This window comes from Nanorana parkeri, unplaced genomic scaffold (genome assembly GCF_000935625.1).
Source record: "Nanorana parkeri isolate BGI_ZX_2015 unplaced genomic scaffold, ASM93562v1 scaffold149, whole genome shotgun sequence".
Taxonomy (NCBI): Eukaryota; Metazoa; Chordata; class Amphibia; order Anura; family Dicroglossidae; genus Nanorana; species Nanorana parkeri.
Genome location: NW_017306417.1, coordinates 671447 through 696147, shown reverse-complemented (window position 1 = coordinate 696147; position 24701 = coordinate 671447). Strand labels below are relative to the sequence as shown.

Sequence of the window (24701 nt, the reverse complement as noted above, 5' to 3'; positions counted from 1 at the left end):
TGGTGGCTAGTAACTCTTAAGGCCTGGCTAGTAGCTCAGGACTTGAAATTGTGAGCCCTGATTTAAGGTAAGTGCTTTAGTTAACATTGGGGGGAGGGAAAATATTTTTGACTTTAATGTCACTTTAAGGTCCCCGAATGCATTTTTAAGATTTAACTACTGAGTTTAGTGTCACTTTAATTATTTAAAATGTATGTAAACCCAACATCAAAAATATAAACATATAAATATATTGCAGCTACCCAATTCTTAGATATATAGTACCTGTGTTAGTTTTTTCTGGCTCAAAACATAAGCTTGAATTTTTTAGCTTTTACTAAAATCCCCAAATTATAGTTTTGGGTGGTCAGACGATTTAACTGACTAGACTACACTAAACTACTATTGGCTCAATTCATATTGGGTGTTAGGGGTCCCTGCACACTGTTGCCCTAGCACTACATTATTAAATAAAGGTCTGCACATGTCTCTAGATTAGACATGGAGTAGATAGTATAGCTCACAGGTCATCTAATCGAAATGTGATTGCAGTTGTCATTTATTAACTGCCTTATGAATACAAGAGTGTCAACTACAGCTGATAATAGAGATCATATTTTAATATGAATAGTCTTTTGTGTAAGTTTTTAATGGGCTGAGTAAGAGGCAAGTGCTTGGTATGCAGTTAGAAAATAATTAAGTGAGAGAACCATGCCAGTTGCAGTCATATAAAACATGTCACATAAAAAAAAATCCAATCCATTTATTTCATTGATTCCTCAACATGGCTGCTGACTGTAAATCTGGAAGCCTGTTTAACCAAGAACATTGGCTGCATCAAGCTGATAAGGCAGATTGGCAGGGGGAATTTTTCATCTTGCATAAAACAGATTTTTTTTTATATGTATGCCTTCACGGACTGTAAAGGTTTAAGTACTTATTGGATATCATAGTAAAAACAGTACTAATGTATAGCTCCCCTTAAAGAGTGAAAACAGTCAATAAGTGACATCAATCCAAAAACGTCTAATATCAGCAAGGAAACATTGCAGCTGTCAGAATCTACATTTAGTTTATTATTATCTTAAAACTCAACTCCAGGCTATTTGTTTTTTAATAGTGGAGGTTTAAATAAAAGAAGCAGCTCTTGCTGCAAAACTGAACATCTCTCCGGTGCTGTCCCCCCGCAGTAATTCCCTTCCACAATTAAAAGTCCTCAAGCCCAATACACACTGGATTCATTGCATTGCATTACCATCCGTTTTTTAATGAAAATGCGAATGGAACAGTTCAAACCGCTGTGTTGCGTTGCTCTACGTTGCACACAAAAAAAGAAGAGCATGCTCTACCTTAAGTGCAACGCAGTGCAATGCATCAAATACATGTGTTAATGCACGCTAACGCTACCACTCGCAAGCTGTTACAGTGAAGTATATCCACTCAGCACATGTTACTTCACATATAGCTAGCTAGAAAAAGAAAAAAATGTGATGGAATGCAACGGATTGGAAGGAAATCGGAAGGTATGTCACAAGTCAATAGAACCTCCGTTGACCTGCAAGTACCTTCTGATTTTGGTGTGAATGCACCCTTAGTCTTTGGGGTGGAATGACACCCAGAATAATTTAACCTGGAATACTGAGGAAATACTGTGAGTGCAGGGCATCATCGACCCATCCCCTGTGGGTGCAACACTATTGCACCCTACACTCATGGTGCATCAGCACATCTCTCTGCATTATTGAAGACCGCCAACTGCCAGAGATGATCTAAAAAGTAAGAGGACCCTGTGGATCCCAGAATTAGGTTTTAAAGGATAACTTTTAGCACAGACCTTTAGATGTGCTTGCCTCCCACTTAGCATCTCTTTCAATTAACTCTTATGTTTTCCTGCCTGAACTCCACTCTCCCAGTGTGGCTATATTACATGTGTAAAAAAAAAAATGAATAACCTGATCAGTTTTTAAAAACGTAATTGTAAATTTGTATGGCGAAAGTAGCAAAACATGCTTTCTTTACCAATTCTTTTATTTTGTTCTTTCAGCACAAACAAGGCTTTCTCTTGGCAATATTGTCTTGAAAAATGATTTTATTTTATTTGTAATCTATAGACTTTGGCAAAACAGAACAACATTTGTTTTTTTCTAGTTTAACAAGTGTTAGTTTTAGAACAGAAAGTGTTTCTGTCGATAACCAGTGCAATGTGAAATTTTCTGCTGCGTGTAATGACACAAAAATGTTGTTTCTATTACAAAGTATGAGCAATATATTTGCTATATTACAAAGTATAGCAAATATATTTTCAATATGAAAAAAAGCCTTTTTTTTAAATGTTGCACTAAAAAAAATATGAAACCAAATAAATGAAAATTAGAGAAAACAGCAGCAAAATAATAGCCGAGGAGAAGGGAAATAATTAATTGTGGCTTATTAGGGTTACTAAGGGGTTAAATAGGAACACTGTTCGGTTTTCAAATGTCTTTTCATCTGCTGGAAATGAACCAGAGAAGTTACAATGAAGCAATAATAGTAATGCTTCATTTTAACTCTTCTTGACACTGCTGATGATGTGTGTTAGTTTACATTGAAGTAGAATGATCAGCTCCTATGTAAATAAAACAAGTTCCAGTTGCCAAAATGACAGCTGGGAACTGTGTGTAAATGTAGCAGGAGAGCTGTGAGGGGGAAAGGCTAGACATACTACACATGTATTAGGTGTATGTAGAACAACCAATGTCCATAACTGGTTTAGTGAACCAACTCATTGTCGGTATGAGTACTGCTACATTTGGCCTAGGTATCTAGGTTTTAACTTCAGTGGTTATGAAGGGGTTAAATGTACCATCATAACACCTGACACTTTCATACATATGCTCTTATCCTCATTGTCTAACGGTGCCATCAGAAGGCCTGATACTTTAATACATCTGCCCCCCTTTACTCCCTAAACTGCCCGAAAAGTTCTTTTAATGCATGTTCATATAAAATTCCCTCTTATCTTCTTCTAAACAACTCCATGATAGTCTGAAATTAAGCAGTGTTTTCTTTTCATATACAGTAGCTCAACCAAAGCACGTTCTTGTCTGATTAAGCTGGGCTTTCAGCATGCATATTTAGTCATTTAAAACAAAGCTTGAAATGCTTTTCACAAATGACTACATTTAAACTAATGCATCCCAGAGGCAGAAAGAGAATGATGTATTCACCACCAGCTCAGACACAGCAATCCCAATTACTCTCCCATTTCATAACGGCTTAATATGACCGAATCAAGCCGCCAGTAATATAGGGGCCATTCACCTAGAATGTGCAGTGCCATTTCATAAGGCTGAAATGACCTGTGGGAATTAATTACTCTGAGCAAGTAAACGCTTTAAAGCGTTCTGACTACATTGTGGTTGGTTGTGTGGTTTGAAAGCTTTTGATGGCTGGGATATGCAGAGCTGATCTCGTGAGCTTCTCACGCCTTTGTAAAATATACATGCGAAAAGCTAAAAACCTAGGATGAACTTGTGCCTAACTTCCAAAAGGTTGTTGCAGGGCACAGAGCATTGTTTATGTGAATATTTCTGATTTTTTTCTTTATTTATATTTAAAGCCAATACTTGTTTTCATTTTTTTTTTTTTTAGATATAATGGGGTTGATTTACTAAAGGCAAATATGTTGTTCACTCTGCAAGGGAATTTTCACTTAACTTAGTGAATGAGGAGAAGCTCTGCTGACTTCCATCATGCAATTATATGCAAGCAAATAGGTTTATTTTTTTTCCATGAATGTGATTGGGTATTCTTTGCCAAGTAAATTTCCACTAAATTCACTAAGCTAAGGACAATTTCCCTTGCAGGGGGAAAATTAGTTTGCAAAATAAACAGCTTATTTGCCTTTAGTAAATGAACCCCACTGTATTAGTGTTAGAAACTCTATCTGGGTTTTATTGCTCGCAGAAATGGATAGCTGGTGCTGGATCCCCAAATTATTCAACATTTCCACCTTTTCACATGGGGGTAGCATTGGCATATTGAGTCTAAAACCCTTTCTAAAATAAAAACCAATCGCGCCAGAGATGACCACTCCACTGAACAAATATACATGCAGAAGTTCTACAGGTCACTGCTCCATATCAGTCAGGGAGACTGTGATATCTAAGGAAAAAACAAAAGCAAGGGGTGCTTTCCCTAGTGTAGATACATTTTTATTAAGCAAATGGCAAAAATAGAATAATACTCACAAAAGAGTATATAACAATGAGCCTTCAAAATCAAATCAAATTTTAATTCTAAGTCTCAACAAAAAGCAAGACACAGCATGTGAGAGCGGCACAGATGATGGTTCCTGTGTGACAGCACAGTATGTCTAGGTTGACATGTTTCCAGGGCCACGCCCCCTTCCTCAGAACCAAACCTCTTCCTCCTTTCCATTGAATTAAGTAGAGTCTAACAGCCAATCAATAGAGCCTCTGGCTGACAGATAGATCGTGACTTTTTCATAAGCCCCCGCTATGCGAGGCGTGTCAAATTCGTAGGTCAACAAAGAACCTGACGGTCCTCTGATCGCCTTGCCCACTGTGACCCACAGAGCCCTCTGCCCAATCAAAGGAACAGAATAACGACATGTACGGGCTCTGTGTGTCTCGACAGTGTCCGCACGGTTATAAGATCAGTGCGAGTGCTGAGAGAGAAATTCAAGCTGCAAGGTATATGTGACAGGTGAGAACACAGATGCAGAGAAAGGAAGGAGGGGGAGCTTTTTAACACAGTTACCTCATTCACTAAGCTGAAGTGAAAATTCCTTTGCAAAGTGAACATTTCTGTGTAAAGTGCACATTCTGTAGAGGGACTTTTTCAAATCTGGAGCAGACAGAATAGTAGTTGACCATGGTGACCAACCAGATTCTCTCCAGTTCGTTCAGCTAAGCTTTGAAAATGAAAGATAGAAGCTGATAGGTTGCCGTGCACAGCTGCTCCATATTCCATCAGCTCCAGATTTGATAAATTCCCCTCTATGTGTTTAATGCAGAGAAAGGCAAAATACCCACAACCATAGGCTAACTTGCTGTAAGAGGGTATGAAAAAAAATCCTTCCTGATCCCATTATGGTGATCAGATAAATCCTCCAATCACATGTAACAATTCCCATAGGCCTGCTGACTGATCCAAAAGTTGATTAGAATTCCACACTCTCAGCAAATGCCATTTAACATTTTAACTGCTGTAACAATAAAGAACCCCTTTCTTAGTTAAAGGTTAAACCTATTTTCATCCAAGCTTAAACCGTGGCCAGGTTTCTTTTTCAGGAACCTTACCACAGTTTACAATATATAATCACCTTGGATATGCTTATGCATTGTGATGATATCATTATCACCTGCTCTCTAGAGTAAATAAATGTAATATTTGTAATTGTTCTTCATAATTGCGGTCCTCCAATCCCCTTATTAATTTTGTTGCTCTTCTCTCAAAATTTTCTATTTGAAGGACCTCCTTTCTGTGAATCCTTCCTTACCCAAGGCCCAACTTTAAAAAAAAAACTGGGAGCATGGCAGGGGTTTGTCCTCTGTTCACACACGAGCTATAAGGTGTCCATGTTTCTTATCTTAGAAAAATGGGAGTTATGGAAATCGGCACTGAAATCATCCTAACCCGGTTGTTATTTTAAGTAAATTACAGTTATGCAAAATGCAGCTCTCAATAGACTAAGGGCTTGTTCACACTAGCCCGCACTCTAAACTGAAATGCTAAGGTGGTGTGACAGATAGAGGCGGTGTGATGTGCTGTTTCACACGTTTAATATTTCTCTTCTTTTACTTTATTTAAAGTGTACACACCATTCAGTTTCCTACAAAGCAGTGTGGTGTGCTGCACTGTGGTGTTCTGAAAGAAATACACTGCACATTGTGGTGTAAAGGGGTAAATAGAAAACTGGCAATAATCAGTTGATGAAAAAAAACAGTAACCTCATTCCTAAAGGAAGAAGTACCGTCTGTCGGGAAATAGGATAACATCATATTCAAAGAACAGCATAGATACAGGTCACAAATAGGGAGATTTAAAAGAGCTGTACTCAATAATCTTGGTAATTTGCATATTAAGAGAGTCGTACAATAAGGTGGTTTTGGAAAGTGAGAGGAAAATAAAATCAGTATTGCTTTAAGAATCATTGTCTTGCCTTTTAATTTTATGCCACCCCTTTGCCCCCTTCGTGAGGTTTTGCCTGAGTAAGTAGGATTCATGCTAAACAATTCAGTCTGAAAATACTAGACACAGAAAGCTGACAATTTAGCTGTCTAAAATAGAATCTCACATTGTGAATATGTTTTTGTCATTTAGGAAACGAGAAGAAGCAATGAAGTCAAGTTTGTTAGCAGCAGCCAAGCAACTGAGCAACATGAATCCCAATTTTCAGCCAGCAATACAGAACAGGTATCATACAAATACTCATTAGCACATTGTGTATTTAGACTATTTGCAAGCCTGCATGTGAATACAACTATTTCAAATACTGAAAAAAAGTGTTTTATACTTAGCACACAACTCTCTGGAGCCATCACAGTGTGTCCGTTTATTTATTGACGGTGGGGATAATGCTATACTTTTAATGCCATCATTTACTTTACCTAGGTGTCGGTTCATGAGCAAAGCACCCATGAGACAAGCTCAGCATCTAATTATAATCAAGAAGCTGATGGAGGTGGTAAGAATCCTGCTTTAAATATATGCGTCACAGCCAAGTTAAATGCACTGGGGTAGCAAATTGAAGTCTTGTAAATTTCACGTGTACGTTTACTGATGAGAAAACATTTGAATCAATAATGACAGAAAGAAATGCTCTACTATGAGACCCAGAGGAATAAAATTATAATTTAACATGATGTTATGGGTATCAAATTTGAAGTGCACCTGTCTTTCTTAGAGCAAATAGTTTGATGAAAAGGAGGACAGATACGTGTCAGGGATTTTCTGCAAGGTGGAGGTCAAAGGATAGGTGTACTTAACCATTTCAGTACCATCATGTTACGTCCCCTTACTGTCCAGGCCATTTTTTCAGTTTTCAGTGCTTGGATAGTTTCACAATTACTCAGTCATCCAACACTGTACCCAACACTGTATCATTTTTTTTAGACAAATAGAGCTTTGTTTTAGTGGTATTTAATTACTGTTTTTATCTTTTACTATATAATAGTAACGAGGCAAAACATGTTGAAAAAAATGGTTTCCCTTACTTTCTGTTAAAATAAAAATGTCAGGAGAGTACAAAGAACCCCTCAAAACAACCCCTTTTTGTAAAGCAGATGCCCCAAAGAGATCTATTTTTTTACCACTTTTATTGCACTTTTAATACATGCTGGTATTGAGGGGTTTATCTGTGTGTTATTACAGTCTAATGATTGTAGGTAGCCAGCATACCTGCACTCCATTTATCCATAGCTATATATGCTCGAAGATGGAGGCTCTCATAGATTAGAGTAAGGTCCACACTACACAGAGGAGCCTTGATGAGGCAGTGTGGCTTCTATATATTTTGCAAAGGTTATGCTGGGAAATATGTGTATTTGTACTGTGAAAAGTCCTTCCATGTGCACCTTACTTTGAAATCTACTTATGAATTGATTTGTGTGGTTGCCATTTTTGTTTAGAAAAAAACCCACCAGGGATAAAATAGTAAATGTGGTATTGGAAGGCAGGTATAATGCCAGCACAAGTTTTACATCTTCCAAGGCTTTCTCTAGTGTCACAAGATACAGGCAGCGTACTTAACTCAAGAGGAAGATGGTGGGAAGGGAGCACTGTAAATAATGGCCAGCATGACACATATCCACCCCTATCTTCCTATCGACCTTTGTATTCTGGTGAAAAGTGCTGGAGAAATGTAAAGGCTGCCAGTCAGTGAAGAAAAAATGTTCATTCGACTGGGTTCTTGTAGGTAAATAGTTTGTTTCAGTTCTTTTACACTATCTTACTTTTTTCTGTGCTTTTACTCCCTTTCCACATGTTATTTTTTTCCTCTGACCTTTTATAATGAATCTTGCTGTAACACAAGTCATTATTAAGTGGACTGTAGGGAGCGCACATGTGGAGGAATGGATTCGTATAGGAGCTTTTGCAATGGAGATCTTTAGCAACCTTATGAAATGTGTTTTGAAGTATGTCCCCAGTGTCTAACAACTCCTATAGTAGCTTGTTTGAAGTATCTGACCATCTCCTGCAGCATGCCTGCAGTCTCTTACCATCTCTTGTTGACAGTTTTCTGTAATATTACATTCACTGAATATCATGCGCTGTCCTTTGGTGATATCAAAAAATGTGACCACCACTAGTTTAGAGTATCTAAATGTCAGGAGCAGATGTAGACAGTTTAGTCAGAGTGTATAGTGGCAAGTTGCTTCAACTCTAGCAGCCACCTTTCCCTTAAGGCTAGTGCCCCTACCAGTACTTAAACTATCTCTGGCCATAAATGTTGAAAGCGTTCCCCAGGAACAAAGGAGTAGTACTGACTGGTAATAAGATACAGATATAAACAGAAAGCAAGATACAATACAGAAACAGGATACAAGATACAAGATTCAAGACAGGTACAGGGTTAAAGACAGAGACAGAAAGATCAAGATAGGACTATGATACAAGATAAGTACAAGATTCAAGACATGCTATGGCAGGATACAGGCTTGTGCAGAAAGAACTAGATTGAACTATCACAAGCCCAAAGCCCTGGGCTTGTGATGCTTAAATAAAGCATCACTAACCAACTCCCAGGCTGAGAAGAGTGTGTAGCCAGACTGATTAGCCCACAGCTGACGGAAGGTATGTGGCCACAAGCAATCACCAGAGGGAGATGAGAGGTTTGCGACAGGCAAAGGAGTATTAGGCATGCTCCAGTGGCTGAACTATCGCCATAGCAACCCAGGCGGCCACTATGGGGCCCGCGGCACAGAAGGGCCCGGCTAGGATGAGGAACAAAGGGGGTTCCCCTGATGCCGTGCGGGCTGCCTGGGTCACTATGGCATCTCAGGCTGATGGCTGTCACTGGCGGCTGTGAGGAGGAACGTACCTCTATCCAGATCCCTGACTACCTGTGCAGCGGCGCATTCCTCCTCACAGCCACTGATGAGTCAGTGACAGCGGAGGAGGAGGCGGGACCCGATTGCGGTGGAGGAGCAGGAAGTGGCCAGGCCCAGTTGTGGGGGGAGGAGGCAGGGCCCGCTGGCAACTGTGGAGGAAGCAGGTGGAGAAGGCTGACAGCGGATCGGGGCTGATGTGCAGGGGTGTGACCAGCCTACCTGAGACCCTGCAGAGCCCACCATAGAGTCTTTGGTGGGCTCTGCAGGGTCACTTTCAGATAGGCTGTGTGGGATCTCAGGTGGGCTCTGCAAGGGGCGTAACTAGAGATCACAGGGCCAAATACAAAATTTTGCTATGGGGCCCTGTGATTTCTAGTTACGCCCCAGGCATGCTTCTAACACTAAAGCAATGAATGATTACTAAATTGTTATGAGTTGCTCCACTTTAACTGCCTTGCCTTTGCCATGCATTGTAATATTTGGTAATTAAGTTTTATGGTCTAATACATTGAAACAGTAAGTATTAAAGTGCATTTACTATAGCAGCCAATCGGACTCCATCTTGTAGTGTTCTGGTTGGTTACTCTGCATAAGTGCACTTCACACATCATTACTACCTTATGAACTAAGCTAGAACGTTCTGAAAGTAGCAAGCTGACAGACGTATGTGTAACATCATGTTTTGTTTAAAAGTGTTGTACTAATTTTATTGTATATTTAAGTCAGGTCAAATGTTTATTCTCTTAGGTTGCCAAGAACTTCCAAAGGTTTCTGCTCAAGTTCTTAAGGAGCAGTTTGAGAAATCTCTTAAGGAAAAAAGTACTAGCTTTGGCGGAAGTGTCACCTCACAAGGGAAATATACAAAGGTACATTTTTAGTAGAACATTATTAAATATGTCATAGAAGAAAGCAAAACAAACTGTTGATAGCTTAAAATAATACAAAAGACCACTTAAATATGTTTTTTTTGTGAAGATATATCATCTTCAGTTAAAGTATGTGTTCAAGCTTAATTCCCTGAAGGTTAGAATTGTTATCTTTGTTATTTCCTCAGCTTTAAGCTTGTCTTTTCTCATTTTACAAATTATGATTCTTTCGACTGATTCTATTTCCTCTATACATGCTCATGATTTTCTCAGGGATAAACACATTACTAGTATTACAAAAAAATACACAAAAGCTATGTATTCGCTTGGTTGTATTTCAAAAAAACAATCCAATATAAACATACCATTAATTTATATTTCTAAATATTCAGACTATTGCAGAAAATATTAAAGGAACAATGAATATTTTTTACTATCAAAAACAAAGCTATTTAAAGCACTTTCAATATTAGAACTCTATATATTCTATATACATTTCTGTGTCTGAGGGGAGATATTTTCTGCACACAGCTGACTTCATATTATTAACTCTCCTGAAAAAAGTAAAAAAGTCAGCCTCCCATTACTGTAAATGCATGAAACGGCAGAATGCTGTCAAATTCTAATTTTATGATCTCTCAAAACTGAAACCATTTTGCAATTTTCATATACATCATTGCACTCTGTAGCTCTTTTCCTAAAATTGGCAAAATGTTTTAAACATAATTATTTAATGGCAATATCTAAAATAAATATATATATATATATATATATATATATATATATATATATTTTATAGAATTCGCCACAATGTTTTGCAGCAAAACATAATTTGAGCATAGAAAAGGTAAATTAAAGCTGTCTTTTGTCCCCTGAAGATCTATAATGACCATCCGGAATTTGAGTGGCCAGTGGTAAATGCCAACACCTCTAGCTCAACAAGCAATGTCCATGACTCAGTGAGTTCAGCACTGAAAACAGGACGGTCTTCAAAGTCTTCTAGCAATAAATCTGTTCATTTCAGAAGTTTGGAAGAGTTCCCGCCTCCTCCACCCCCAAATATTTTGGAGACTACCGATATAGCAGATTTTTCCCAGTCCCCAGAACCCCCCAGCCCTCCTGAAAGACCCCTGTCACCTACTACAACCAAAGATGCGTACTCGAAACAAAGGAACTTATATGAGTTGAAACGTTTATATAAGCACATTCATCCAGAAGTGAGAAAGAACTTACAAAAAGAATATGTCACTGAAGTTTCTGATATTGTAAGCAGCCAGTCTGAACAAAAAGGTGATGTGCAACAAGCAAGATATGTGTTTGAAAACTCATCAGGAAGCCCACAGAAATGCCTTAGCCCAGAAAGAGAGTATTTAGAATGGGATGAGATTTTAAAAGGAGAAGTGCAGTCAATGCGGTGGGTCTTTGAAAATCAACCTTTAGATTGCATTAAGGATGAGTCACCTGAACAAAGCCATATCAAAAGTATTGGAGAACAAGAAATTATTGCTGGTGGAGATGTCAAGTATACAACTTGGATGTTTGAAACACAACCAATTCATGCCCTTGGTATGGGTAACTCCAATTCTTCAGAAAATGCTGATAAGGTTCCAGATTTGGCGAGAGGAGATGTCCGAACAGCTACATGGTTATTTGAAACTCAGCCATTAGATGCACTCAATAAACTTTACAAGGAAAATGATTCAGATATCCTAAAGGCTTCCGAAGACATTCAAGGAGGAGATGTAAAAACAGGTAGATACCTATTTGAAACTCAGTATCAAGATGGAAGTCTTTCCTATGTTGATGAAATGAACATGCTGACACTTAGATCAGAGCTCCAAGAAATTAAAGGAGATGTTAAAAGAACGGTAAAAAAGTTTGAGACTGAACCTAAGTATGTATTAAAAGATCATTCTGGGAAAGTCCTTGAGATAAAAGCAGTCTGTAGAGAAGACATTGAAAAGGGAGATGTAAAAACAGCCCGCTGGATGTTTGAAACTCAGCCTTTGGATATGATTAATCAAGATGAACTTGACATAAAAGTTGTCAGAGGCATATCTATAGAAGAAAGTATAAAAGGGGGAGTGGGAAAGGCAAAATGGCTATTTGAGACACAGCCTCTTGATTCTATTAAAGAAGAAGAGGACACAGTTACTCAAAAAGAAGCTATAATTGGTGCAGATGTGTACCAGAAATGTTGGATTTTCGAAACCCTTCCAATGGATATGTTGAAAGACAAAGCCAATGAAAGACCACTTGAGGGGCAAGAGATAATAGGTGGAAATGTGAGCAACGCAAAACATTTATTTGAAACAGTGCCAATGGATGAACTTAAAGAAGATATTGAGGTAGGAAAGCTTAAAAAAGTGGTTACCAATGAGGAGGAAAGAGGAGATGTTCGCCATCAAAGATGGGTTTTCGAAACAAGACCACTTGAACAAATAAGGGAGGAGAAGAAAGAATATATTCAAACAGTCAGGCTTGATGAAATCCACAAAGGAGATGTAAGTGCCTGCAGAAGTGCATTTGAAAGTCAAAACTGGCAAACTGATGACTCTTCCTATAAGATTCAAATTGAAGATGTTAATAAGGGAGCTGTAAAGCTCAACAAAAATCTTTTTGAAACAACACCCTTATATGCTATCAAAGATCGATTTGGGCATTATCATGAGGTCAAGACTATCCGCCAAGAAGAAGTTGTGAGGGGTGATGTAAGAACTTACCAATGGATGTTTGAAACAATACCAATTGACCAGTTTGGAGAAAGCGTTGAGAACTACCAAGTTATTAGGGGAATATCTTCTAAAGAAATACAGTCTGGAGATGTCAAAACAGGAAAATGGCTTTTTGAAACCCAGCCACTGGATTCAATAAAATACCTTAGCAATGCAGAAGAAGAAGAAACTATAAAAGAAGGCAAAACTGACATGGTTAAAGGTGATGTGAAGATGTGTAAATGGCTTTTTGAAAACCAGCCGATGGAAGATCTCTATGACAAACAGATACAAATGACAAACATTGAAGAAATTCAAAAAGGAGATGTTAAAACCTGTACTTGGCTTTATGAAACTCAGCCACTTGACACAATACAAGATGAAACAGATAAGTCAACAAAGTTGCAAAGGGAGAAAATTGAAGGAAGGGATGTGCAAACTGTTTGCTTCCTTTTTGAGACTCAGAATTTAGAGCATATCCAAGGAGAAGAGAAAAAAGACTTCAAGAGAGTAGTTGAAATTGATGTTCAGTCTGGTGATGTCTCAAGTATGAAATACATTTTTGAAAACCAGCCTCTGGATAAACTTAGTTCTAGTTCAGAGGTGTTACAAAAAATAAAAAGCATGAAATCTGAAGACCTTCAAAAAGGAAATGTCCTAAATTGCAGGTGGCTTTTTGAAAATCGTTCTATCGATGAGATCAGTGAAAACCAAGAGAAAAACAAAGCCGCTTGTGCCATCACCGATGTGCAAGCTGGAAATGTAAGAAAAGGATGTTTTATTTTTGAAACTTTTTCACTTGATCAGATAAAGGATGAAAGTTCTGAAGATACAATGACAAAAACAGTTGGTGTGGAGGAAATATTAAAAGGCGATGTAAAAAATTATACACTGATGTTTGAAACACAGCCCCTGTATGCTATTCAAGATAAAGAAGGCTATTACCATGAAGTAACAACAGTGAAGAAAGAAGAGGTGTCTCATGGTAATGTTCGTGGAACAAGGTGGCTGTTTGAGACTAAACCATTAGATTCGTTTGATGATTCTAATAATGTATTTATTATAAAGGCTGTTACCCAAGAGGATATTCAGAAAGGAGAGGTTAATGCTGTGCGGTGGCGGTTTGAAACCCAACCATTAGACAAAATTTCTGATTATACCAAATCAGATATACGTACTATTACAACTATCGAAGGTGGAGATGTGAAAAGCAGTAGGGAACTCTTTGAAACGGAAAATAACACCCAGGCTGTAAGAACAGTAAGCATCAGTGAGATTAAACAAGGCAATGTTAAAACCTCTACTTGGTTATTTGAAAGTCATACACTTGATGAACTTCATGAAGAAGGTTATGAAGATATGAAAACAGTGACAGTGGAAGACATACAAAAAGGGGATGTTCAAGAAGCTGTCTGGCTTTTTGAAAACCAGAGTTTAGACTCAATCCGTGTAAAGGATGAAAGTGTTCAAGAGATATTGAAGGAAGAAATTCCACAAGCTGATGTTAGGACCACAACCTGGCTCTTTGAAACAACACCTTTTCATGAGTTTAATGAGCAGAAGACAGAAAAAGAGGATATTATTGGAAAGAGCATTCATGAAACATTAAAAGAACTATATAGCCACAAGCTTTTGAAATCTCAAGGGATTATTTTAGAAGCTGATGAAATTGGTGATGTCCGCATGGCCAAATACCAGCTCATGAACCAACAAAGTCCAGAAATTGAAAAGGAAGAAGTTATAAGAGGTAATCTTCAGAATATAATGATAAACTTATTGTCCCAAAACTCTTCTACTGAAAGAAGGATTCATTTAAATGATGAAGAAAAGGGAAATGTCTCCTTGACAAGATCACAGTTACTGAGCAGATCCACCGATGTACAAGCAAACAGGGAAGACATTATTGGGGGAGATGTACAAGCAGCTATCAAGAGCCTTCTCTTCCATAAAGACCTTGGAAAGCAAGGAATACTAATTCAAGAAAGTGATAAAGGGGATATAAAAATGACTGTGTACTCTCTTCTTAACAAGAATGACAAAGGTGATTATGAGCGTGATGAAGTGGTAGGCGGAGATGTAAAACGTGCAATTTATAATTTAAAGTCCTCTGCCATGACAAGTGAGAGACTGGAGAAATTTAAAATTGATGACTTGGAAAGAGGCAATGTACAGTTTTTTACTACTTGCATTGAATCTGGAGCATTAGATTATCTAAAACGACTACAAGGTGTCTCCGATGACATTGCTTCTGAACAAATGGAGGAAATTATGGGAGGTGATGTCGAGGCTACCAAATTGTTGCTAAAAAAGCAGCAGTACCAAATTGACCGAACAGTTGATGAAATGGATATCATCCCTGGGGATGTATATAATACGGTTAAGGTTTTTACGACTGAGCCAGTAAATAAATCTTTTGATGTAAATAAAGAAGAAGTCATACGGGGAGACTTGAAAGCAACCCTAAATTCACTTAACCAAGCCATCAGTCAGTCTGTGGTTGTAGAGAAAGAAGAAGTTATTAAAGCTGATCTTCCTGCAACACTTAAGTCCCTTACAGATTCAGTTCACCAAGTGAAAGATACGGAAAAGCCAGATGTCGTCCCTGGTGACATTCAGAGAACCATTGATTCTCTGGAAAAAGCAGTAAGCCTTAAAACCGAGTTTGTTAAAGAAGATGTGATTCATGGCAACCTTGAGGCAACATTAAAATCTTTAAAAGAAGCACAGCAGTCAGTAAACAAAATAGAGAAAGAAAATGTAATTAAAGGAGATATCAGTGCAACCATGCAAACCCTAATTGACTCAACTGCTGAAAAGAGACATGTCCAGCATCAAGTCAGTGTTCAAGGTGATGTAAAAAGTGCCGTGACGACATTGCTGCAGCCTCCACCCCAGACAACTCAACGAAGAGCAAGTTCTGAAGGAAATGTTAAAGATACAATCAAGACGTTTTTGCAGTCTGCTGAAAATGCTCTAGTCTCAAGCAAACGAGAAGTTTCAGTTGGAAAACTGATTGATATAGAATTTGACACCAAGCAGATATCAACTGAAATTGATCATAAGGATGAGCAAAATATTAATAGTTTTAAACAAGAGGCTATTGAAACATCAACAAAAACTGATCACAAGAGTGAAAAAGATATTAAAACTCTCCAAAAAAAAGCTATTGAAACTTCCAACGTGTTAGCTGATAGCAGACAAATTAATGGAACTTCTGAACAAAAATTGGATAAGAAAGTTACAGTGTCTAGGGTTGATAAAGAGCAAAAGTCTATAGCCAGCAAGTCTTTGAAAAAACAGAACACATTCTCCAATGCTCAAACTGCAGTACTAATATCTGAAGAGAAAACATATTTGGGTCAAGGATCTAGCAAGGGACAGATAGAAAAAATGTCAACAGATCTAATCAATCAAAACAAAGTAATGCAAAAAGCAAACCTGTCATCCAATATCAATACTTCCAAATCCAACGCTATCAATATGATTAATAGAAGCAGCTACCAAACATCGGAACATGTTCACAAACAAGTAACAAATCAACAGCACTCAAAAAGGATTGCTTTGGAAAATGTTATGGATACTCGGCAAGCACAAGATTTAGATTCCATCAATAACAATGTAGAACTTGTAGAAAATGCATTATTGTTTGAAGGTGGTATTGCATTACCAAGACAAACTGAAAGGGACCATCATATGTGCGTAAGCAGAAAATCCACCCAGGAGAACAGTGAAACAAGTAAATCTGTTATAACTAAAAGTCTCATAAACAGTCATAATCTTAATGCAAAAGTTGTAAAACAAAGAGAAAAACCCGAGATTTTCTTTCCTCCTCCTCCCCCTTTGCCACATACTCCTATATTAGAGCCTCCTTTGGCACCTACACCACCACCACCTCCACCACCCCCACCTCCATTGCCAGCCCATTTGTTATTTAGAGGAACCAATGAGCCAGAGTATTTTCCTTCACCGCCACCTCCTGTAGTGGATAAAATGGAGAATGACTTGCTACCACCTCCCTCTGAAACATCCCCTTCTATGATGCAATACAAAGGACATAAAGAATTAGTTAGTAAGAAAGTAAGTTATATACCTACTCATGAACAGTCAGTCAGAAGCAAAACAGAGTCAAATACTTATTCTAAGAGATATTCTGCAAAACAATCAGAGGTAGCACAGCACCATACTGAAAAACAACAGGCAACAAACTATGTGGAGAAAAAACCACCTGAAGTGCTACCAAAGTCAAAACTACCTGTCTTTCAGTCTAAAACAGGGGTCACAGCATCTTCACACATTAGTGAAAGTCAACGTTTAAGCAAGCAGTCTACAGTTTTGGCACAAGAACAAAGAGCGTGTATAACCCAATCATATTCTGAGCACTCTGAACAAACAGCAAGTCACCATGAGTTTGAATCATTCAGTAAAGGGGCATTAAGTGCCAAGAAAGATGTATTATCTTCACCAAGTATATCTCCAGCAATGAGAACTGATAACCCAACTATTCATTCTAAAATAGAAGCCAATACATTTACCCAAAAAACGTTAGTTCATAAACAAAGTCTAAACTCCTCTCAGCCAAGTGTACAAGATTATGACCAACTAACATGTGATCAAGAATTAGAAAGAATTCATGAAGAATCCTTAAAACCAAAGAAAAACATTTTGTTTTCACCAAGAATATCTCCAGCACAAGTCAGTAAATCACAGTCTTCTAAACGTAACACTGTTAATCAAGCTAATGAAACTAAAGTTTCTGTATCATCAGAAACAACTTCAGCACAGTCACAAAATGTTACCATGGCTCAGTTGAGTGAACATGACTTGGATCAACTAGCATGTGACCGTGAGATGGAAATAATTCATGAACAAGCAATAAAACCCAAAAGAAAGGTGTTCTTTCCTCCTAGAATGTCTCCAGCTATTCAAGCTGAAACTCCTACCCCAAAATCTAAAACCTACATTAGGAAATTTAAGACTCCACTAATGATTGCTGAAGAAAAATACCGCCAACAAAGGGAAGAAATGGAGAAAAACAGGACTGTATCTCAAATTAGTACAGCAACAGGTAGTGAAACTCCTATGAAACAGGTCACAGCAGAGTCAGAAACAGTCACATTTATAGCAGAGGATCAACCTAAAAATATAGAGATACCAGTTAAAGATCTAATTAATACACAAAGCCAAGTAAATGCAAGAGGTGAGTCATACAACATAAATCATCACAATTCTGCCCAGTTAATGTCTGCTTCTTCATCATCATCAGTCAACACGAATGTTCCAAAAGTGCAAACATTCACCACAGAAACACAAATGAAGCAACTGCAGCATTCAAAGGTTGTTATGGAATCCACAACAGAACAGACAACCAATCAACAAACTAAGGACAAGTTTGAAAAATCAAAACAAATTAATCAGATGCATATAGCCAAACCACTTTATCCTCAACCTGACAATGACCGAGCTCCTGAAAGTCTAGAAACTTCAAAGTCTGAAATAACTGCTAAAATGGTAAATGCAACAGGCAATAAGAAACACTTTGACAGTGCATCTATTGTGATGAAACAAAAATTCAATGAGCATGATCAAACTATTCATGATACAGACAGTCATCTAATACAAGAATTAAATACCCAATTAATTTCTCAAACTTTAGAGCAGAAGAAGGTACAGAGCTCTAGTAATGTGCAAGCTGTGTCTAATGTAAATGTAACAAAAAAACAGCAAAGCAATGAAGCTGTCATTAGCAGCAAAGTAGCCAAACACATAGAATCACCAAAATTCCAAAGAAAGTTACAGATTAAAAAAGAGCAGGTTAAAAATGATACTGTAGTCAACCAGAATGTTGCTAGTGTTAATGCACATTCAGAAAAATCAAAAATAGTCCAGCAATCTCAAATTCATCATCAACAAGCATCACTTCCACCACCACTTCCAAAAGAAGTACAGAAACAACATGTTTCCATTTCCACTGTCCAAAATGTTGCTGCAGGAAAACAGTTTAAAGAAACAAAAGAAGTAACTGAAAGCCATAAAAAACACATATCTTCAGAATCACAGAACAAGGAGCAAGAGAAATCTTCAAATGTAATAGAATATCTCAGAAAATGTGAAGAGTTGCAAAAGACATTGTCCAATGCCAAGAAATTTGAAACACAACCACAAACATTGAATATAAACACTTTTAAAACATTTCTAAACATTGTTCCTTCCTGGTTAATTAGTGCCGAAAAAAAGGAAGATATGGCACACCAAGCCGCTTCCACCAATATGGAAGGAATTACTGAACAAGTGTCCTACATTAAGAAGCATGCCACAGACATGCATTCAACTTTTGAAAGCAATATCCAAGCAGCTATAAGATCTTCCACATTTGCAAAAAGTACAAATGAAATCTTTCCCCCAAGTGGAGTATCGCAGAAGGAAGTTAGCACATTTTCCAAAAAAACTGACGTGGCAAGTAGGCAAAGAAAGATCAGCAATGAGTTCAGTAGGCTGCCAACTGATATGAAGCAGTCCGATATCAGAGCTTGTTCCCCTTTGCTGAGGATGCGACCGCCATCACCTACTTACATAACTATAGAATCTACTGTAAGACGTACTGAGTCCCCACAAAAAGACAGAGTTCCATGTCCTCCTGCTCCCCTGAAAGAACCAGTCAATGTGCCATTACCCCCAAAACGTACAGCAGCAGCCAAAACAACTCCATCTCCTTCTCCAATTCCCCAAAAGAATCGGACAGAGCAGCTTGCCAAACTCAAAGACACCACTGCAAAGTTATCTCAAGGAACAACAACACAACATCGGGCAGTCACTCCTATTCCAGTAGTGGTAGAAAAAAGATGTGAGATAGTACATTCTCCCTCCACTTTACGAAGGCAGCTTAAAATAGAGAGTCATACTACAGGCTCTGTAAGAACTACACCTGTCCCTTCAGGTGAAGTGACAGTCAGCACAGTGGAGGACCGTACAGAAATTTACGAGGAAGCAAGAATATCTGAAACGCATCAAGCACTCTCTCAAACTGATCCAAAACACATTCCAAAGTGGCTGGGCCCAGACTTGGATAGTTTGGATGTAGTATCCATCTCACAGAAAACTAAGATCCCTGCAGAACACACATTTGAAACGAAAGCTAAAAATGTTTACATGAGAGATGAAACAAATAAGAAATCAAATACAGATGGTTCAAGAGAAGTGCAAACAGCAGGCCAAACGGAAAGTGTAAATTCTCGTTTCAGAACACAAACTGGACAAAAAAAGACACTGCAAAAGGAAACCCAAAAATCAGCTGCTGATGTTCCTTCAACAGTGAAATCTAGGACAGTTCCAATAAAACAGATTAAAGACCACAGGGAGAACACATCCAAGCATATGTTTGCAAGCAGTCAAGAAGAGAACAGTGAACATTTATTTAAACCAGCGATGCATTCTGAGACAATATCCCAAGTTTCTGGTGTTGACAAGATGGAAAGCAGGGTGACAAGGTCAAGGGCTCCATGGAACCCTGAAGCTGTAAAGCCAGGCTTTGAATTCAAACATGCTCCTCCGACATATGAAGATGTCATATCAGGTCATATGCTCGACATTTCCTCCGCTGAATCTCCAGAGGAAATATTAAAGAATTTTCAAAAAACCTGGGAAGAAAGTGAAAGGGTATTTAAGAGTCTCGGCTATACCGTCTCAGATACTTCTGAAATGACAAGCAGCTATCGTCAGGAAGAATATATTACTGGTAAATTGGCATGACCAGTTTGAGGCACCATTAACAAACTAAACGTTACAGACTGTGCCTGTCATTTTGCAGTTTGGTTGAAAATCAATTTGTGGTTCAAAACTAACAGTTTTATACCTGCTAGTATAGCTACTACTGCTTCTTTCTCTGTTTTTTCCTAAAGGCCTCTTCTTTACTGACTTGTTGTGTGTGTTTGTGACTAACATTGACTGCTGAAAGTAGAATGGATTTGAATCTTGAGGTAAAATCAACTTTATCATTTGCATATGTTTGCATACTAATTGCACCCATAGCGCGCATGTATTGCAATTTATTTAATAACTGCATCCAAAATTGCAAAATACCAGACAAGTAGTAATTGATGTTTCTGAGAAGCTGTTATGCAGGTAAAGAAATAATGCTGTTTCACAAGAAACTGTGAAAGAAGAACACTGTGGAAGGCAGGACAGCCAGGACAGTTTTTTAAATTGCTGCATAATCTTAGGGAAGGTGGTCCACTGCTAAGGGTTAAAGTGGGTCTTGCAGGCACCCTCCATGTAAAAACTGTAAGAAGGCATATCTAAAAAAAAAGAAAGAGAAAGAATAAGAAATAGACTACAGCTTCCAGTCCTGTCACCTAGCACCAGTGACATTACTCATCCTCAGCCTGGTATGGTGGGAAAGCTGAGGATTCCAAACCTCAGACACTCATATATAATGTTGGAGAACGAGATCCATTATATCTTCATTGGTGACCCAAGAATCCAGTTTTTATCCACATAGTATACAACAAAGCCCACCAGTGGCAGGATTTACTGAAAAGTCATCTTATAGCTTGTTTCAATATCAATTAGACTTCTTTGTTAAATCTTAAATAGTTTACATGACGCAATATTAATAACCAAAAAAAGTTTTTAGCAAATATATAAGCACCCTGTGAATTGTGAACCACCGGTAGCAAGCAACCTTTCACTGCTTGTATGTGACTGCTGTGTGCAGTCTCTGTCTAGTGTACCAATAATGTGTGTCCCCTCCAAACCCTTTGGTCACCGATAAGAGCTTTATGATTTAGAATATACTATGGAACTCCACAGCCTCACTAAATACAATCAGTGCAATATAATTATCCAGTCAAATGCAGCACAGACTGTAGCATCATTACACTGCCTGAAGAGCAGCTGCAAAATGAGGCTACATTATTTCATGATGTTACTGTAACTGCCACATATATATTCTCCAACAACATTGTCTGACCTTCTTTTAATTATCTTAAATTCTTAGTGATTTTTTTTTAAAAGATGTCTTGCTGCATAAAATGTGCATTAACATGATCTAGATTCGGTTGTGCACACTTTCCTGTGATAGGCAATAGAGCAGCAGATGTTGGTTAAATCATAAAAAAGGAATAAATTACCTAAATAAATAGATGTATAAAGACAGGACATCATAACTTTGAAGGTGCAGTTGTGGTTAAGCTTCTGAATATAATAGATAGTCAGGGCAGCGTTTTCAAGTGTTCTTGTTCAAGTTAAATTTAAGTAACAATAAGTTGACTCTAAGCAGGTAAATGTGGTCACTGGCAGTTGAAAAATGCAAACTTTAGATTAACATTGTATTCTCCTAAGTTGCCCATTAACGGCACAGCCCAATACACCATGGACAGATATGCTATTTATATGACAGGAAGAAGATGAAAATATAATTTTTTTCCAAAATTGTTTATTTGGCATGACAGCCTTGCTACATGTAGAACAGCCTTTACAGAAGCACACAGAACTTCCTAAAGGGCCTAAAGCTTGTTGCCACTGTCAGATAGGATTGTATATACTAAAAGCTATCCAGCCCTGTAAGTAAGAGCACCACAAAGCAACAATGAACTGATAATGACATTTCAGTACACTACACTACATCTTTCAACCAAACTCTACATGACTTAATTTGTGATTTTGAAAAGTCAGTGTATAGAAAAAGTTGTAGTAAAAAATAGCTCTTGCGGGTTTAACCGAATATTTGTTGCATTTTAATTTTTCACAGTTCACATAACTCTGAGCTAAATGGTGTTTTTCATCTCAGAAAGTTGGAATGTATGAAAGTTCACTCAAATACTTTCAGCTAGTATTTCCAATCCAGCAGGATTTATCAATAGTATCAAAAAGGCTGCCGGACAGGGCAGTGATATCATTGTATGTGTCACCACCCTCCTGCATAACAAATGGGGAGTGCCCAGAACAGTTTAGGTTCAGGCATAAAACAAAAGAAAAATGAAGGGGTGTAGTTTTTCATGTTACGTTCGGCTACAGGACCTGGTATTGAGAGGAAGGAACAGGAGGTCAACAGATGGTATAGAAGATATTGTTGATATGTAGCTGTTGTATCCCTTATGAACTTGAACACTGTGTGGACAACGATTTCCAGATCACAAACCTTAAAGGGAACAGTGATCCCAATCCATAGAATAAGGCTCACTCTGTCTTCTACAAATGCTGGAAAATAATTAATAGAGGTTCCCAATGATGGTCCACATACAGCTCTAGTTGATAGCACTAATCTAAAGTAATTTTCTTGGTTGCGTTTAATGCATGTTAAATATAATACAAACATATATAGCTTTTGCAGTTTGAAGGTTTAACCAGAAATATAAATGTATGTTTTATGCTGTTGTATACAAGGGGGATAGAAATTAATATGCTGCTGTGTTCTCTCTTTAGAAAACACTTCTGCAGGAAAAGGAAACGTGCATCGTCTGTCAAAAGAAGGTTTACCCAATGGAATGCCTAGTGGCAGACAAGCAGATCTTTCATAAGAACTGCTTCGGCTGTAACCACTGTGGGAGTAAATTAAGGTGAGCTGTCTCAACGAAAATACATAAAACAATTAAAGTTGAACTCCAGGCAAATAGATAAATAAACAGTATATATAAGGGAGCTGTTTTACCTGCCAAAGGATTTGTATTTATGTCCATCCAATATTAAGATTTATACAGCTGTGCCACACCGCACAGCCCTGTCTGGTGGCTGCTTCTGATGAACAGGAACTACAAGAAGCTGATATGAAGTCAGATTGAGTTACTAAAACTGCTTGAATTCAAGAAAAATACAATTAAGGATGATTAAAGAGCTGCATTCATTTGTTTCTTTCGCATCCGACCAGAGTTCTGCTATAAGGTTTAAGCAGAGACATCATTTTAATTTTTTATAAGATTTGGATAGAGTATTGAAGAATTAGAACACCCTCTGCTTGTCCCCTAAATCAGTGGTAAGCACAGTAAAGCCTTCTAAAAAATGGCTTAAAGGAATGATTTTCATGGTTCCACCCATTGTCCTGAAATGAGGAATAATTCTTATTTTTGGGAATTGTGATGGAATACGTTATTAAAAGCTAAAGAAAAATTGGTTATGCACACACTTTAAAGATAAAATATAGACCTTAAGTCCCTTACATACTAATGTAAAATTCTCCTGAAAAGGTTACTTTTATGTCTGTTGGAAAAAATGAAAACCTTCAGCTTTCACCTCTAGGGCTCAGCCACATATGCAACTGTTTTCTATCTTGATTTATAAAACACTGGAATTTCAAACAGTATCATTATTCCTATATACCATTTGCAATCTATTGCCAGGGACCTTAAGACTGATCACAGGAACAGTAGCACAGCAAAAAGCTCATTAGTAGCCAAGTCCTTGACCTTTCTGCAGATGCACAGCTTTAGGCTCCTGCAAACTATATAATTGTGTAGAGTAAAAAATGTGCTGTTACATAACAAAAGAGATGGGTGGGAGTTTATTTTAGAAGTAAAATGGGTGTGTGTGACTTCATATCATAATTGTGACACATCCATTAGGACCTTTTAAACATTTCTGTTCATTTTCTTCTTTTTCTACAGTTTAGGAAATTATGCTTCTCTCCATGGAAACATATACTGCAAACCCCACTTTAAACAACTCTTCAAGTCAAAAGGAAATTATGATGAAGGCTTCGGATACAAACCACACAAAGAGCTATGGAATCCAAAAACTCAAGCTACAGCTGTGGCACCTCGAGTTGAAAGACAAGATAAAAGTAAAGCATTATTGAAAGAGTCAAGTACAGCAGGTAATCCACAAAGCTTGCCTGCTTATGAAGTGCTCAACAATTTAGATGATTCAGCCCTTCAAACATCTGGTGAAATTGGCAAGCTAAACATAACATGGCCTCCATCGGCAGACAGTTCCAGGCAGAATTCCACTGGTGAGAAAGTTATTGTTAACAAACCAAAATGGCCACCAGAAGAAGGCATGAAGCATGTGGACGTGGTAAGGCCTCCCCCAGAGGGAGGAGAACAAGGCAAGTCAGAAAGTGAAAAACCATCTAATATTTGTAATGAAATGTTGGAAAG

General features: G+C 37.9%; 1 protein-coding gene across 1 annotated transcript in view; it reads left to right on the top strand.

Annotated features, from left to right (window-relative positions):
* The window catches only part of XIRP2 (xin actin binding repeat containing 2), a 131623-nt gene extending 107327 nt beyond the window's left edge, over window positions 1-24296 (top strand). Inside the window, exons 4-9 of the mRNA XM_018554247.1 lie at window positions 6307-6399; window positions 6598-6667; window positions 9783-9901; window positions 10780-20347; window positions 23035-23168; window positions 24210-24296. Of these exons, the coding sequence (XP_018409749.1) occupies window positions 6307-6399; window positions 6598-6667; window positions 9783-9901; window positions 10780-20347; window positions 23035-23129 (9945 nt within the window). The 3' untranslated portion in view covers window positions 23130-23168; window positions 24210-24296. The remainder of the gene's footprint in view (window positions 1-6306; window positions 6400-6597; window positions 6668-9782; window positions 9902-10779; window positions 20348-23034; window positions 23169-24209) is intronic.
* The last annotated feature ends 405 nt before the right edge of the window (window positions 24297-24701 follow it).